Below are 17313 nucleotides of genomic sequence, written 5' to 3'. Positions count from 1 at the left end.
GTGAGGCAGGCTTGAGATAGCCCGACGGTCCTGGTTGACATGAGTTGAGAGACAAGGAAAGGAGGTACAACGCCCTGTTGCCGGTCTCCTCAACCACAACTACTAGGTCCGTACATTCGCCGTCTAACCGAGTGGAGAAGGAAAAAGTCTTTTGATTTTGCTCTCATGCCGTGACGTTACGCTACACTACATATCAAAAGTAGTCGATTCCCCCACAAGAATGTCCGGTTTGTCCATCTGTCCCAATCCCTTCCATCCATCTACAATCATACCAATACCCAAAGCGCTCCCATACCTTCGTCAAATCACTTGCTTCAAAAGATCCTAAAGCGACAGCTGCTGCCAGTAAACCGAGCCAGGTCGTGCGGCGGAGAGAGAAGAACCAGTCCAGATGCGCCCCCAAAGGTTGAGAGAAGAGAAACGAAAGATCTATGCCAGAAAAGCTAGCGAACGAAGCGTCAAACGCACACTTGCCTCCAACCTCATCTACAACTTGCTGCCCGGCGCCGGCGCCGCACAGCATGCCGCGGCGGGCTCCGCCTTGCCAACAGTGGCTGCAACGGCCGGCTGCGCGTGCTGAGACGCTAGCGCCGTGCTGCGGTTGAAGCGCTGCTCGCTCTGCGGCACGTCGAGGGCGGGGTTGCGGTCGAAGAAGTTGACGGGCTTGAGCGCCACCTTGAGCACCTCGCACGGCATGACAGGGAAGTCCTCGATGCGCGGCACGTGGTTGATGCCGAACTGCACAAAGAGCAGAATGTCCGTGTCCAGAGTCGGCTCCGCGCGGTTGGCCCAGCTGCGCACGCCGGTGCCACCGCGCGATTGGTTGGTGTACAGACCACCGGCGAAGAGGTCTTGTCTGATCGGCGGCAGCGATGCGTTGTGCTTGACGAGGTAGATATTGCGGTCGGCAAACTCGGCGCGTCGGTGGTTGAAGGACTGCTCGTCGGAGATCATCTTTTGGAAATCGGGCGCCATGATCTTGTAGGCGACGGGCAGCCCGTTGACGGGGTTGCGGACGGCGGCGTTTTGGATCTTGAAGACACGGTTGTTGGCGGTGTTGAGGTCAAGTCCACCGCTGGTTGCTACAGGCGTCTCAGTGGCGTAGTAGCCGTTGCCGTGCGGGTTGAAGTCGCTGCGTGGCATGGGCAGCGCTTCGGAGTAGACGAGACGGTTGGAGTGACCCTCGATCGCAGGGTCGATACGCAGCGAGAAGATGTGTTGGTGGTGAGCTGCAAGGACACCTGGGTGCACAACGGTACCCCAAGGAACAGTCAAGCCCTCGTCAATGGGCTGGGTAGACAGGATACCCGTAGCGCGCACCTCGTACATGAGCTCGGCGGCCTGGTTGAACTGGAATGCAAGGATGTACTCATAGTTGGCAACGGTGATGATGGACTGCAAAACCAACTCGCGCTGGCGGACAACGGCGGCGCGCCCTGTGCGGTAGTTTGTGTGCTTCCAACCAATACCAGCGTCCTGCTCGTGAATGCAGACCACATTGGGCATATCAATGGTGTTTCCCTTGTCATCGCTCAAGATCGAGTCGAGATAGTAGATACTTCCCAGGCAGTCGCATCCAAGCTTGAGGTTGTTGGCCATCATGCCAGCACCCGTGTCACCCAGGTCAAAGGCAGACTTCTTGTGGTAGGGGTGGCGCGGGTCTGCGTAGGGGATGTTCATGTCGGACAGCGACAAGCGGTAGAACAAGGAGCGGCCATCGTATCGCACATCGTAGAGAACCATGCCCTCGCGCTGGTTGAAGCCCACCCGGAAGTTCCACTTTTGCCAGTTGATGACGGTCGAGGTTCCTTGGTGTTCAACGGTGAAACTGGCGCCCTCGGGTTGGACGACCTGGAGTGGCTTGACATCCGTACGCAGGTTCTGGGCCTCGGGAATGTACTCGTTTGCGGGGTAGACCTTGACAGGACCGACAGGCTTGACAGTGTTGTCGGCGCCGGTGGGGAGGGTGTCGATCCGGATCACTTCCAGTGTGTCGGCGCTGATGACGGGGGAGACGGGGAGGGGTAGTGCGTAGTGGTTGCTGTCGAGCTCGTTGGGGTTTAGGGGGTCGCGCATGTAGAGGAAGCATTGGAAGAGACGGTCATCGTCGTTGATGCCGTCGGATCCATAGATCCACGGGTCGCAGACAACGACGGCTCCCTCGGGGAGCTGGAGCTTGGCAATCTCCGCCTTGACCTTGGGGTCTTCAACGGCAATCTTTTCAATGGCGACAATCTCGTCGCCATCGGCGTTTGCGTGGAGGTTGGGTCCCAGGCGCACATTGCTCTCAACAGAGCGAGATGAGATGTTGACTGTAGCTTCGTGGTATTTGTTCTGGGAGAGCGTTAGCGTCTGTCATGAAAGATACATGCATGAGTAACCCAGAAGGAAAAGACGACTCGAATTCTCCATGGCCCATTGGATAATTGGCCTCGGAAATGATATTCCCCTTGTTATCCTCTAGATGGAAGTGTAGCTTACCGTGTTGCGAATGTAATAGTTGATGAAAGCCTTGCGCTGGAATGAGGGAAGAGAAGCGCCAGCGTGCTCAGCGTCCAAGTAGGGAATCACCTCGGCCTTGGCGGGCTCCTCGAGGGTGATGTTCTTGAATTGTAGGTCCGTCCCCGCAGGCCACACGCTCTTGATGATGGCGGCAGCAGCCTTGATCTCATCGCCGGTCAAAGGCGCAAGAGGATGCAGCGGACGCTGCTTTGTGAGGCGCTCCGGGAGGCTCGAGATGGATTCTGTGGCCATGGCGGGCAATGAACAACAAAGCAAAGCGGACGGATGCTGAAGAAGCCGAAGCGGCAAAGGAGGAGGAAGATACTTTATAGCAGAGTCTCGCAGGCGCGGACAGCGCTCGGAGAGTCGAAATGAATAATGGAAGTGATGGCGATAAGCAAAGTGGGGAACTGGGGATGGTGGTCGACGTCCGGGTTCCTGTCGCGTGGACTTGCTGTTTTGGGCATATCTCGGGACGTCCAAGTCGTCTCGCCGACCGCGTCAAGTCCACCGTTTGATGTTTTTTCTATATCGTCCACCATCTGCCTTGCGTGTTCGTGCCTAGCAATTCCTCTTTCGGCAGAGAACCACAAGTCTTGTCGGCATAGGGCGCGATTATCTAAGCTTAACCTGGCGTCTGCTGCGTCCGCCCATACCGCCGGCCTTCGATAGAAATGTCCATTCGCTGTGACTGCGTCTCAGTTACCTTGTCCAGAGCCATGTGATGCGGTTGCCGAGTTTGTGGCGACTTGCAAAATGCAGGGCGTCAGGACGAAGCAGCGAGTTGAGTGATGGCGGCGTCTACGGCGGACGAGAGCTGGACGGTGTAAACATGGCTATTTCGGGATGAAATGCGGCTGGAGAGAGGTGCGAGACCAATCACAGGGCAGGCTGGCGGAAATGCTGGAGACGGGCGAACTTTTTGGTGTCAAGATTGAGTAGAGCATGGGCCATGGCTCAGGCCAAGATCCCGGTTTGCACCTCCCAAACTCCGCTTTCACAACTCCACGCCAGCTCCTCCACAACACCACCCCTCGTCCGCTACACAAAACAAGCTCGCGCCCATACCGCCGACCCTCAACTCCCTTTGCGCACTCGTCTCGCCTCACGCGATCGCCATCTCGTCAACATGCCTCCTGAGAAAGGCGGCAGGGTCGTCTTCATCGGCAACATACCCTATGGCGTGAGCGAGGAGCTCATCGTCGAAACCCTCAGTCGCGTCGGCCAGGTCCTCAGCTTCAGACTCGTCTACGACAAAGATAGCGGCAGGCCCAAGGGCTTCGGTTTCGCAGAATTCTCCGACGCCGAAGACGCTGCCTCGGCGGTGCGCAACCTCAACGACTATGAGCTCATGGGTCGCAAGCTCCGAGTCGACTACTCCAACGACAATGGCGCAGGCGACAATGCGCCCGCCGGCTACACTCAGCAGCAACCTCAGCAAGTGCAGAATGGTCAGGACATGGCACAGAGCGCGGCTTTGCCTCCTCTTCCACCTGGCGCAGACCCTCCGCCCGACTTGACCTGCGCCGACGCAATCTCGAAAACCCTCTCTACGCTTCCTCCCCCGCAGCTCCTGGATATCCTGTCGCAGATGAAGAACTTGGTCACCACGGATCCCGCAAAGGCAACTGAGCTTCTGCGCCAGGCCCCGCAAGTCTCGTTTGCCATCTTCCAAGCGCTTCTTCTCTTGGGCCTCATCGACCAAAAGCTTCTCGGTTCCGTCGTCGACACGGCCAGCATTCCCCAAATCCCTCAGCAACCTCCACCCTCCAGCACTCCCATGCCACAGCCATTCTTTCCACCTCAACCCAGCCGTGGGCCGATGAATGTCCCCACTCCACCCATGGGCAACCCCTACCAGCAACCTCCAATGCCGATGCAGCAGCCCCCGCAACAAGCACCGCAGCCGGCCGCAAATGAGCATCAACAACTCATCCAGCAGGTGCTGTCGATGACGCCGCAGCAGATTGCAGCATTGGCTCCCGGGGACCGCATGCAGATAGAAGCATTGCGACAGCGACTCATGTCCGGACAAGGATTCTAGAAGATTTGCATGAATGGATACGGACAGGCGAATGGGAACGGTTCGGCGTTTGGTGCATGAAAAGTCGAGGGTTTATTGGTATATTGGGGCATGACGCGCATGGGCAAGTTTCTGGATTTGGGCGGCTACATGTTCCGGTCAAACAGGGTGGGCAGCGGAGGGATGCGAGGGATCGTATGGAGAGTCGGCATACCGAGTTGGAGTTGGAGTAGGAGGGAGCTTTGGTTCCGGCTACGGATGATAGCTCACACTAGGATGTTAGTGGGAGAAACATCCAAAAGTATTTCACGTGTTTCTGAGGTGCCGTTCCCTGTTTAATCGGGTGGCTGGATCCTGTAGGCGTAGCCCATCCCGCCCGAAGAGCTCGGTCCGTGCGCGTCATCCACCACCTCTCAGCTAACGACTGCATCTCTCATTCGCGCTCGCTACACACTCGTCCTGCAAGCCCAGAGAACACACCTGACGGCCTCTTGCTCAGTCCTCGCCGTCACCGCTGCTCCGAATCCCATCTCTCAATTCATTCAGCGACTCTTCTCTCTCTCTCTGTACCAATATCACTCATGAATTTACGACTTGATGACCCAGCCTGATACCCGTCCAAGACAAAAATATCCGCCCACCTTTGGCCTCTGGGGCGCTTTGCTTTCAATAGACCAAATTGCTTCCCCGCCAGTCCTCCATCATGTGGAACAAAATCACTGGCAAAAGCGACACTTCGTCCCAAGACAGTCGACGCAAAGACCAGCGTCGCCGCACCGGCTCTACAGCTTCGTCCCATGCTTCGCGCAATCCGACGCGCCTCGAGGATCGCAGCGACTATCCGCCGACTCTGTCCTCTCGTAGTACCACCTATCCGCCACCTCCATCTTCTGCTTCAATTGCTTCGTACGCCACTGCCCCAGACCGCCGCAGCACCATGGACTACGACATCCGGTCCGAGCGGACCGCCGCCTACGATGATCGCGAAGATGATCCGCGCTCCACGCGCACAGACAAGCGTCGCGACGACGACTCGCGCACTGAGCGTTCCTCCAAACACCGTGAACGCTCCGCAAGCCGTGACCGCAAGCGAGACCGCGACGACACTGAACGTGAACACAAGAAGAAGGGCAAAAAGGACACCAAGGATACCAAGGATGTCAAGGAACGACGCGACAAGGACGAATCTTCCAAAAAGAGCTCCCACAAGTCGCGCGCCCGCACGAGCAGCAGGGCTTCCGACACCATTGTCGACGAGCCCGTCCGGTCTCGTGGTGGCGACTCACTTCAACGCGGTGATTCGTACACCAGTCAGACCACGTACCTGCCGTACAGAGCTCCGACGGGCTCTGCGCCTACAACTCCAGGCCATGAGGGCCTTGATGCGCACGTTGGGGGCCAGTTCCCAGGCCAAAACCCAGCCCAGTATACCGGCGCGTACCGTCCTCCGCTAGGTGAGGCCACTAGCTACTATGGAGACCACGGCGAATCCGTACAGTATCAACCTGGAGTGCGCCTCGAAGATCCAGACATGTTGATCAATGCCCACACTCACCTCATAACTCCATCGGCTGTTCCCAAACCTCCCGAAGAGACCGGCCACGGCTCAGCTGCTGATTTTTACTCTGGAAATTTTGACGTCGATGTGGGTGAGGGTGCTCCGGCAAAGCCTCCTCGTCCGGAGTCAATGCCTGGCAGTTTCGAGCCAGATGAGCGCCCCAAACCATCGCGCAAGACCTCCAAAACGGAGAAGATGCAGAAAATGTCCTCTGCAGCTTCTGCCGCTGGAAGTGCCGCGTTGGGCTACGCTCTAGGCAGAAACTCGAGCCACCACCAAAGTGGAAGCACCCATGTTACTAGCAGCTTCGAAGAGCACACCGAAAATAACACTTCTCAGTCTGGAAACCATTCTGGAAAGTACTCGGCCTCCTACTCGATGCCGCCTGGAGACGACTATGTTCCCGCAGCTAGTCAGTCCAGCAAGCCGGGCGAACCCTATGCCTCTCAGTCTGTCAAACCGGGCTACTCGCAGTCGTACTCAATGCCTCCAAGTGGAGACTACATTCCCGCCGCCAGCCAGTCCAGCAAGCCCGGCTATTCGCAGTCTTACTCCATGTCGCAAGGTGGAGATTATGCTGGCACTCAATCGAACAAACCAGGTAAGTCCTCCCACTCCAAAGCAGGTCTCTATGCAGGTGCAGCTGGCTTGGCGGCGGGATACGGTCTCCACAAACTTCATTCATCCCACGATGACACCCCCGCATTGCCGCCTCGACCATCTCAGAATTATTCCGGATCCCAGGCACATGGCTATGCCGCTCTGGGCATGCAGCACAAACAAACCGGTCCAGTCTCCAAGTTTGTGGACTGGTGGAAGGACCACGAGGATGTGCGCAAGATGGAAGAGTACACCGAGTACATTGGTGTCTGTCGTGATTGCTTTGATCCTCGAGAACCCCCGTCAATGGCACCCCGGAAGCACCACTATCACCATCACCACAAACGCCGGTCTAATGGCTCTCTCCGCTCCAACCGCGTCGACAAGGAAAGTCGCTACCACTACTCTTCCTCCGAGGACGATGGAAGACGTAACAGCAACTCTTGGGTCGCCAAAGGCCTTGCTGGCTATGGACTGGCCAAAGTCGGCAAGGCTCTTTGGTGGCAGAACCAGGACTTTGATGATACTCACAGTGCAAAGTCTGGCCGGCGAGTTCGATCATCTCGATCATCGGTCGGTCGTCGCAGCAGAAGCGGATCGAGAGACCGCACGAGTGTAACCTCTCGTGGTGTCATTCGTCACAGGAGCAATTCAAGGGACTCACGTGCCGGTCGGCACTACTCTAGGACCACCAGGGACTACAAGACTGTGCACCACCACGATCGCTCGAGGTCGAGGTCGAGAGACACTAAAAGCAGACTCTTTTCTGCTGCTGCCGGCGCGGCTCTTGGAGCCTCATTGGTCGGTCGTTCCAAGGAGAGGAGCCGTAGCCGCTCCAAATCTCCAAGCCGTGAGTATGTCATCAAAAAGAGCTACGTCGAGAAGCCACGAAGCTCAGGCTCCGCGCTAGGCGTAGAAGACGCTCGTCAATTTAGTTCTCGCCACTCTACGACCTCGTCCTACGCCGAGAACCAATCCCACCGAATCTCAACTCAAGGTTCCAACGGCGTTTTTGGGATGTTTTCCAGCGCAACGTCTACAAACGAACGCAAAAAGGCTCACGCCAAGAAAAAGAAGGGCTTCTTCACGTTTGCCAATGGTTCATCTTCATCGACCGACTCGGGTTTGGTTTATGGAAGTCCAGAGCTGAGACGACGTAGCAGTGATCTTCGACGTAAAGGATCGCACAAAAAAAGACGCAACTCCGATGACAAATTGAACACGACATTGCTCGGGCTCGGCGCCACAGCCGCCGCTCTGGCTGCTGTGCAAGGACGCCGAGAGGAAAAAGCTCACAGTAAAGGTCGGCCCGAGCCTGAAGTATTCGCTGTTCGTGAAAGCAAAGATCGCAGGCGCAGGGAAAAGCGACAGCACATACCGGGAGCCTACGATATGTCTTCAGAAGACGACGAGTGGGAGGAAGTTTCAGACGCAGAATCATCTTCTGCCAGTGTTGACACTGGTCTGGCATTTGGAGATTATGCCCACTCAATCAAGAGTCGAAAGAGTGTTGAGAGCCTTCGTTCGGATGCATCTGGCACAAACAAATGGGACTGGCGCTGGGGCAGGGAGAAAGACAAGCGGAAACGCACCTCAACCGAGAGTCTCAAGAATGGCGTCCACATTGACGACAGAAACAGTGTGAGCAGCGTGCCAACATTGCAAACTGTCTACCCTGTCCCAACGTCGGACCCTACCCTCTTCGACGCTGCTCGCTGCTCCACTTCGATTCCGTCAACTCCTCAGCCACCATATGGCCACCCACTCATCACCTCTCGTCCTGAGCCCGTTCCCCTGCAGCAGCCACAACCAATCATGCCTGTGTCAAATTCGATATATACCAGCCAGGCACCCGCGCCCTCTTACGTGGCTCCTTCTGGTCCACCAGTCTTCTCGAGCAGCAGACCGCCTATGCCGACCTTTCGAAATTCCTCTGAGTACTTTCGCGCTGAAGAACGTCCCTTGAGTTCTCCGCGCCGAGAGGAGCCCTCGACGCCTACGAGCTCTTGGAAACGTGATGCCACCATCGCTGGGATAGCTGCGGCAACTGGTGCTGCGATTGCTACAGCGCACTCTCATGCATCGTCCAAGGCAGGGTCAAGCTCTCCGAGTCAGTCCACAGCGTCGAGGAGAGTCAGCTCGCCAAGCTCCGTGAGGTTTGATCTTACCAAGGAGCAAGAGGAGAAAGAAGACCGCCAGAGGCGCAAGGACTTGAGAAAAAGGGACGAGGAAAGAGCTGAGCGGGATCGCCTGCGTCGCCTTGAAGATGAGGCTAGAGTCAGAGAAGCCATGAAACGCGAAGAGGCCGAGAGACTGGCTGCCATCAAGCGCGACGCGGAAGAGGCGCAAGCCCGAGCAAGAGAACAACGGGAACAGGAAGCAAGATCCTATGCAGAAAGCGAAATGGAGCGCGAGACTCGGCGGATTCAGCGAGAGCGCGAGGTCATGGCACGTCGAGCCGCCGAAGCAGAGCGCGTTGCAAGGGAGGAAGCTGAGCGTCTGAGGCAGCAGTCGGAAGCTGCAACTCGCCAGCGAGAAAGGCTAGAACGCGAGATTCTTGAAGCGGACCTGCGTCGAGAACACGAGCGCGCCGAGGCCGAGCGCAAGTCATCGGAGTTTGAGTACGACGTGGAGTCGAGAGAGCGCCAGCTGGAGCAACGAGAAGCAAACATCGTGGAGCCAGAAAAATACTCTAGTTGGAAGGAGCCTGTAGCAGCAGCAGGCATTGCCGCGGGAGCCGCAGCAGTAGCCGCAGGTCTTGCTCATCGCCACAAAGAAGACCAAGAAAAGGAGCCGCGGGATGAGAGTGCGCGCGTCGGAAGGGTGCAGTTTGATGATGACCACATTTACGAAGAACCAGTCTTTGACCCAGACTACTTTCGCAAGAAGGATCAGGCCCGACCATCCTCACGCGATCGAGAGAGCGACATTGCACGCAAAGCCGCCTCCAAGGTTCTAGCCGACTCTTTCGATGATTCCAGTTCAAAGGTGTTTGAAGATTTTGAGGAGCGGTACAGTGAGCCTCGGCGCAAGCAGAGCATGGCCGAATTCTTTTCCCCGAGCGAGCTTTCAGACCGCAAAAACTCCATCTCGCGAGACTACTTTGGCCCCAACGCCGATGCTGACGTGGAGACATCGTATAATGTTCCTCGGATAGTCACAGTTGAGCCGCCATATGCGCCCGAGTATAGCTTTACGGCTACTCATGATCCAGACGAGGCACACAAGTACAATGGAATTCCCAGGCTCAACCTCATTGAACCTACGCCGCCTGTCAGCGTAGCCAGTAGCATCCGAGGTGATCGCTCGCATCCTACGTCGCCTTCGATTCCCGCACACCAAGATCCTATCAAGCCTGTCGAGGAGCATCAGATCGATCCCGCGGATGACAAGCAGCCGAAGAGGCCCGGAGTGACTTGGGGAGTTGACGAGACGCGCTACTTTGACGCTCCTACCCCAGACAACGTCCGAGAGCAATTCATGTCAGACCAGGACTTGAGAAAAAATGCTCTGGAGGAGTGGACAAGACAAAAGGAGCTCGAGCAACACGAACAGCAACTCCACGACGAAATCGTTGTTGAGCACGACTCGCCAGGTTCCTCTAGCAAACGCACTGCCTACCGCGTGTCTCCGGAGCGCTCCTACGCCGAAGCAGAGCTCCCGCCCAAGCCGGAACTCGATCGCAAGCCCAAGTCCAGATCATCCGACGACGACTCGCCGATTGAGGAAATTCAGCGCTTCGAGGATGATGGCCGTCCAATTGTTGATGCAACGTCGCCCGAACGCACACCAGTGATCCTCTCGCCGTCAGAAGAAAGGAGGCAGTTTTATCAGTCGCCTTTCTTTGAGACGGTGTCGGATTTCACAACGGCGTTTGACGTCAGTCCAGGAGAATCGACTTCTGGGCTTGTTGAAGAGCTTGAGTCTGATGAGCGGCCCGATGCTAGCGACAGGGGCATGCCAGGCGCGTGGGGATTCCAAGAGGAAGACGTCGCTTCCAACCCCTTCAGCGATACGCGAGCCGTTGTGGAAGAGCTTCCGTCGCCCACCGAATCTCTCAGGGCGGCAAAGGACCCTGAGCTCCAGCCAAAGGTCGAGGAAGTTGAAGATCAAGCTTTTGAAAAGCCCCTCAGCAAGCGTGAGCAGAGGAAAAAGGACAAGGCTGCAAAGCGTGGCAGTATCAGCCGCGATGACATCTCGTCTGTCGCTTCAACGCCAAGGGACGAACCGAATCCCGAGGAGCTCTGGGAGGACACTTCGACGTCCAAGAGCAAGAAGAAAAAGAAAATGAACCGGGAGTCCTTTGGCCTCGATACTGAGAGTGCCTCTGCATCTGTTGCATCGACGCCAGCAGCTGAGGAGCCAGCAGCTGAGGACCTGTGGGAAGCTCCGCTGTCGAAGAAGGACAAGCGCAAGAAGAAGGAGCGCGAGCGTGAAGAGAAGCGCAAGGAGCGTGATCGTGAACCCACAGACGTCCAGCCGTCAACAACTACAACGAGCGGGTCTCAGACTCCGTCAGCATCAGGCCTGGAAACGGCAGCAGATGCTGCGAAGGGGCTCGGATACGCAGCCGCTGCAGGAGTGTTGGCCGATGCAATCACAGGCTCGAGACACAAGGACAAGCACCCCGAAGAGCCTCGTGGTAGGGAGCAAGAACCTCGCCAACCTCCCTACCCTACGGAAGATCCCCATGTTCCCTTCACCCAGCCTTCCGGCACATATGGTAGCGACGGCGAACACACCCCCTCTGGCACCTTTACCTCGACCGCCCCATACATTCCCAGCAGGGCCTTTGACGACATTGAAGAACTTGCAGATGCAAAGAAGCCGAGTAAGAAGGGAAGAAGAAGGTCAAAGTACGGCAGTCCTAGCCCAGGCAGCCCGTTGCGAACAGAAGTTGCATTTGACGACTACGTCGGAATGGATGCTGCTGCAGCTGCCACCGCTGCTCTCCCGCGTGGCTCGAGTGCCGCTGCGTATCAAACTTCAGATTACGCAGATGCCATCAACGCTCCTTTGCCGAAGGACGACGCCTCCACTAGCTCGCGCGAGTCGGAAAAGGACGCCAGACGCAAGAGGCAGTACATTTTTGATGAACCCGAGGAATCTGGTGTGCCTCTTGCCGCATGGCAAGAAGAAGATGAAGATAAGTTCGAACGCACCACTTTCTCCGACAGAGAAGAGCGCGGGAAGTATCGTCGTGGCAGCCGTCAGGAGAGCGAAGGCGGGTCTCGGGAGCGCGAGGCGCGATCCACAACGTCGGACGACCGCGCCTTCGATGAAGAAGGTCGCAGAAAACACAGGCACCACCGTCGACGGGAGAGCGAGCGCTCGGACAGCACACGGGACGCTGACACTCGCTCTGTTGTCTCTGAAGGCAGGTACGACGAGGAAGGTCACCGCAAGCACAAGCATCGCAAGCATCGATCTTCGGGTGTGGACAAGGACGATGTGGGCGTCATTGCGGCCGAGTTTCGCGACGACGAGGACGACGATAGGCGTCGGCACAAGCACAAGAAAAGAGTCGAGATCGAGCCTACTATACCCGAACGTCCAAGGTCTGATCCTGGAGTTGATGTCGAGCGAGACGGCGAAGAGCGCCGCAAACACAAACGCAGGTCGAAAAGAGAAGGTGAACGCGATGATGACGCTTCATCCGTCGTGTCCGGCCCAGCCAAGTACAGTGAGAAGGACAAAGACAAGAGGAGCAGTCTCTTCTCGTCGCTTTTTGGCCGGTCCTCGAAGGAGAGCGTGGTATCCCGCGAGTCCAAGGACGACCGCAGCATCGACGACGACGAGGAACGAAAGCATCGCAGACGCAAGCACCGGAGCTCCACGCTGCCGTCATCGTACGGTTCCGATGACGATGGGGTGAGTACCACCAGTCGCCGCAGCAGCAGACGCGAGAAAACGGCGAGAGACGACTCAGGTATGGACTATTCTTCCCGAAAACATGAACACGACAAGGTATTTGACAACAACCCATCGCGTGTTTCTGCGTCTTCTTTTTCTGCGGTTGGGAATGGATCTATGTATCCAGCACTCCCTGGCTCTTTTCCTATCGAGGAGGATGGCTTTGGCCACATTTACGAGATCAAGGATCATCGGTCTTCTTCTCCTTTGAGCTATATCGATGAGGCTGTTCCAGACATACTGAGCACTTGCAAGCAGATTTACACGACGACCGGACCAGCCGCCACCGCAGCAGCTCCCTCGGTGGCAGATGATCAATTTCGAGACCCTATCGCCGTCACTTCATCATCCCAGCCCGAGTCTTTTTTATCCCTTCGGGCAAGAGGTCCTGAAGCCACAGCCACAGCGTCTGCAAGCTTGACCAGCCCTCCTCTGCCCACCCCTTCCACCGACATCCCTACCTCTCTTGAACAACACGCTCAGCAGCCTCCTCCACCTGTATCTGCGACTGCTCACCATCAACATGCTCCATCCACGGCCGCTTCCTTGCTTTCTTTGGGCAATGAAAACGACCCCGAGTTTGATGAGGCCATTCCAATCTTCACAACTCTTCCTCCCAGTCGACCAGAGTCTCCCACTGACGTTGACGAAGAACGGACCGCCAGTCCGCCTCCATGCCTGGGAATCAACACAAGGGCTTTGAAGCAGCATGGGGAGGCTATCGGAAGTCCAACGGGCATGCGCTCACCTTCCGCCACTGCGATTCCGCTGCGCTTCAGAATGGGCGCTGTTAGGAGCGTAAGTGGCAGTGCTGGTGCGAGTGGTGTGCAGTCTCCCGTTGCCTCAGCAGAATCGCTTCCTCTTAGTCACAGTGGAGCTCCTGCCATGATGCTGGGGAAGTGGGATGATGAACACTATCAGCATCAACAGCACTTTGGTAGTGGTGTCTTGTCGCCATCATCCCCATCGCCACTTGAAGAGCAGCAGCAGCGCTACTACGCTCAACAAGCATCACCATGGCAGCATGATGTCGCCGCGTCATCGCCAACAACAGCGGTCACGCCAGTCCAATCACGTCATGCCACAGCTTCGCCCATGCCCTCCCCGACGGCAATTCCCAATCCTTTTTTCCGTCCTCGCCCTGCCTCCTCGATGCAGAGCATGCACAAGAAAACACCCTCTGCCGGTGTTGTCTCGACGGGCAAGGAGTTCCGGCCTCTCTATCTCGTCGAGAGCGTGAGGGGCCGGAGCAAGAGCTCCCCCGTTGGCATCAGGGGCAAGGACCGATGGACTGAGGAAGCTTGGGCCGAAGGGCATGGTGAGATGGGCGATGAGATAGCAGTAGAGGACTTACCGGCTTTGCCTGGAAGTCGAAGGGGGAGCGAGGCGAGTGTGCAGAGCAAAAGGAGTGCGTATGGTGGGCGCGAAGGTGGTGATTCGGATGATGCAGTAAAGCCAGAGATGATGGAGACGACCCGAGAACCATCTGAGACGACAGCCCCGGCGTCGACGACTTCGACGAACGTCTTTGACTTTTTGGTTCAAGACGACGAAGATCAAGATCTTACAACAACAGCCGCAGTAGCACCCGAGCCAGCGCCTGAACCCGTACCGTCAGCAAAGGCCTCTTCAAGCCGTTCATCCTCGAAGGCTCCCTCTGTGAAGACGTCATCTCCGGCCTCATCACTGTTTGGAGGTTTGCTTAGCCGCTCCTCGTCAAAAAAGAGCAAGAAAGGCAAAAAGGCGAAGAAGCTGGGCACCGTGTCACCGCCTCGGTCGTCCTCTCCTCCGCAACGCGATCCAGAGCAGGATTTGGCGTGGCGGGAGAGAGACACGGCCGACGCGGTGGCAGGATGGTTTGAAGGTGGCGACGACAACGCCTCAGCGAACCCGGCGGACGATGTTGCCGCTGGCTTGGTTGAAGCAGATCGACCCACGAAAGAGGAAGAGACCGTGCCGAGAGAGGTCCAGGTTCCGCCGGCGCTGCTCGCAAGAGACGGCAAAGGGAAGGGCAAGTCCAAGTCAAAAAGCAAGAGCAGCAAGACCAAGGCAAAGAAGGGCAAGGATAAAGGCAAAAGCGAGGCCAGCACTGATTTAGAAGTTGGCGACAGCAATCTTTCCGAGACGCCAACGCCAGCCAATGATGAGGCACAGGAGCCACTTTTGACACGCCCACAGGAAATCATCTCTCGCAATTCTGGCTTCGATAGAGACGTCGACAGGGACCTGTGGCGTGAAGAGCTCGACCAGGAACAGCTCCGCCATGGCGATGAAGTTCCGCCGACACGCTCGCCACATGTGCCCGAGGTTTCGAATGACATGCAGCAGGCCGATGCTCCTCGAGAACTGGGAATCCCGTCCGATGAGGCTGTCCAGGCAAGAGTCGGGCAAGAGTCAGGGCCACCTGAGGGGTTAACTGTTCGTTCTACTACCCCGCCTCAATCCAGGTATCCAGTCCCGCCAGAGCTGGCTGCCTACCTCGAACCCGACGACGAGCATGATTTCCCAGCATCGGCGCCCGTGCCTGAGCCTGCTTCCAAAAGCGTCCCCGATGTCGTCGAGTCAGACACGAACCGCCCCGCGGAGGAGCAGCTCGAATCCCCCAAGAACCGCCATAAGTCCGGTGACGTTTCCGTAGACTGGCCTGGAATAGCAGGCGCTGCAGCAGCGACGGCGGCTCTGGTCGCAGAACAAGAGCATGGTGGTCAGCAAAAATCTGCTAGTTCCCCAACGGCAGAGGAGCAAATCAAAGATCAACCGCCTCCTCTCGCAGAGCCGACCGCGCCAGCTGACGACGAATCGGACGATCTGAATCCTGTGCTTGCGCCTGCTAGAGTATCCAAGAAAGACAAGCGAAAGGCAAAAAAGAAGAAAAAGATGCTTGGTCTCGACATTGACACACCAACTCCGCGCTCGGCCTCGCCTGCTCCCGCCCCTGATCATCATAAGGGACAGGAACAGGAGGCCGCTGAATCGTTCTTTCCGGAATCGAAGCCAGTGCCTGCGGTAAGCCGAGAGGAGATCAAGGAAATTGGAAATGCCACAGCCTCGCCTGCTTTGCGCGATGACGGGAAGATGGATCAGCCTCAATTCGAGCCTGCTGGAGTGTCTGAAGGCTTGGACGAGGCGCCGCCGCAGTTCGTCAAACCTTGGCTCCATGAGGAACCAGGTCCAAGTCTTGGTCAGATTCCAGAGGAGCCTCCGATTCCAAGCGAAGATCGAGCAGCCAAGTCACAGGAAGCATCAGAGCCTCATTATGCGACGCAAGTGCAAACGCAACCATTGCCTGAGGCTGGGCTTGAGCGAGGTACACCAAGATACGATGTCGACGATGTAAAAGCAGAGGGTCATGATAATGAACGATCGATTCCTGTTGCCCCACAACACGACGTCGTTACTGAGCCAGCCTCCTCATTTCCCCTTCCGGTGTCTCCACCATCGTCGCCGCCTTCACTTCCCATTACTTCCGCGGTCATGGAATCAATCTTCTCGGCGACAGAGAGAGGGCCGAGTCCGCGTGGTCTTGCTGACTTTGATGAAAGCGAGGAGCTGGGGAGGGACAATGTTGCCAACATGCCGTTGCCTGAGCTCGGCGAGGACGAGGTAAAGGTTGGGACCGCGAAGCCAATAATGGAGAAGTCCACGTCCGACAAACCCAACAAGATCCCAATCCCGTCAACCTATCTCGCCGAGCCAATCGTCCAGGAGCCATCTTCTATCGGACAATCCACTCCGTCTTCTGGATCGATTGATACTCCGCCTGCAAATAGCACCAACACCCCTCCTGCAATGACACTCGGCAAAAAAGGCAAGAAGCGCTCTTCTTCAGTTGCTCAAGTCACTGCCGCACCTTCGGCACCTCTGCCCACTCTCGCAACCCCGCCGCCTGTCCAGAAAGCACGCAAACGCGCCGAGCCAAAGGCAAGGGAAGAATTCATACCATCATTGGAAGACGTGGCTGGGCCTCCGGCGCCAACTTCCGAACCCGCTGCCGCCCGTTCCTTACCGCTTCCTGGGGATGACGAGCAGGGCGCAATATCAAAGCCCGAGCCCGTCGCCGCTCGTTCTTTGCCTTTGCCAGGCGACGATGAAGAGGGCGCTACTTCGACGCCCGAGCCAGAGATGCTGGAGAGCGGGGTCAACACGCCGCCCCTCCATGATGTTTTCGAAATGGGACAGGCCGTGCAAATTGAAGTCACGTCGCCGACTGAGAAACCGACACCGGTTGAAGTTGGACAGGCTTCGCCGGTGCTGGTGCGTGCGGAGCGGCCGGTTCCTGTCGAGATTGAGTCGCAGCGAGGGGATGATGATGCGATCGCTCGTGAGCCCGTGTTGGAAGATGCAGGGCTCGAAGAGGATATGAGGAAAGAAAACAAAGGCGATCAGGATGTTGTCGCCGCCAAGGAGCAGCTGGAGGCGTTGGGCGTCGGTGCGCCTCTGGAAGTTGTCATGGAGGATCTGGCTGAGGCCAATGTGGAGAAGGAGCAAGAGTCTGAAAAAAAGCAAAGCGAGGCAGCCCCAAGGCGGAAGATTGACCTCAACAAAGAATTGCCTCCCATCCCTGTTGGCCAGCCCGACGAGCCTGAAGAGGCGGGCGAGGATGAGTGGGCGATGCCCAGCAAGAAGAAGGGCAAGAAGGTTAAGGGGAAGAAGGGAAAACGCACCTCTATTCCAAGCACTCCGCAAGAAAAAGAACTCGAATATGAGGCTCCTGTTC

General features: G+C 57.0%; 2 protein-coding genes across 2 annotated transcripts; one reads left to right on the top strand and one right to left on the bottom strand.

Moving 5' to 3' along the window:
* Nucleotides 1-486: 486 nt before the first annotated feature.
* Nucleotides 487-2754, bottom strand: BKA78DRAFT_356449 (copper amine oxidase; the record flags this gene model as incomplete). The annotated part of the gene is made up of 2 exons (XM_066892059.1): nt 487-2334; nt 2482-2754. 2 exons carry the CDS (start codon nt 2752-2754, stop codon nt 487-489), a joined length of 2121 nt encoding a protein of 706 aa, XP_066739621.1.
* An 880-nt stretch (nt 2755-3634) lies between these two features.
* BKA78DRAFT_243136 (uncharacterized protein) lies at nt 3635-4246 on the top strand (the record flags this gene model as incomplete). The annotated part of the gene is made up of 1 exon (XM_066883946.1): nt 3635-4246. A coding segment is annotated over one exon (612 nt), but the record flags the coding sequence as incomplete, so codon positions are not given.
* Between the last annotated feature and the right edge of the window lie 13067 nt (nt 4247-17313).

This window comes from Phyllosticta capitalensis, assembly GCF_038381095.1.
Source record: "Phyllosticta capitalensis strain CBS 128856 chromosome Unknown BKA78scaffold_11, whole genome shotgun sequence".
NCBI lineage: Eukaryota > Fungi > Ascomycota > Dothideomycetes > Botryosphaeriales > Phyllostictaceae > Phyllosticta > Phyllosticta capitalensis.
The sequence above is the reverse complement of the archived record's forward strand: the minus strand, read 5'-3'. Positions and strand labels throughout refer to the sequence as shown.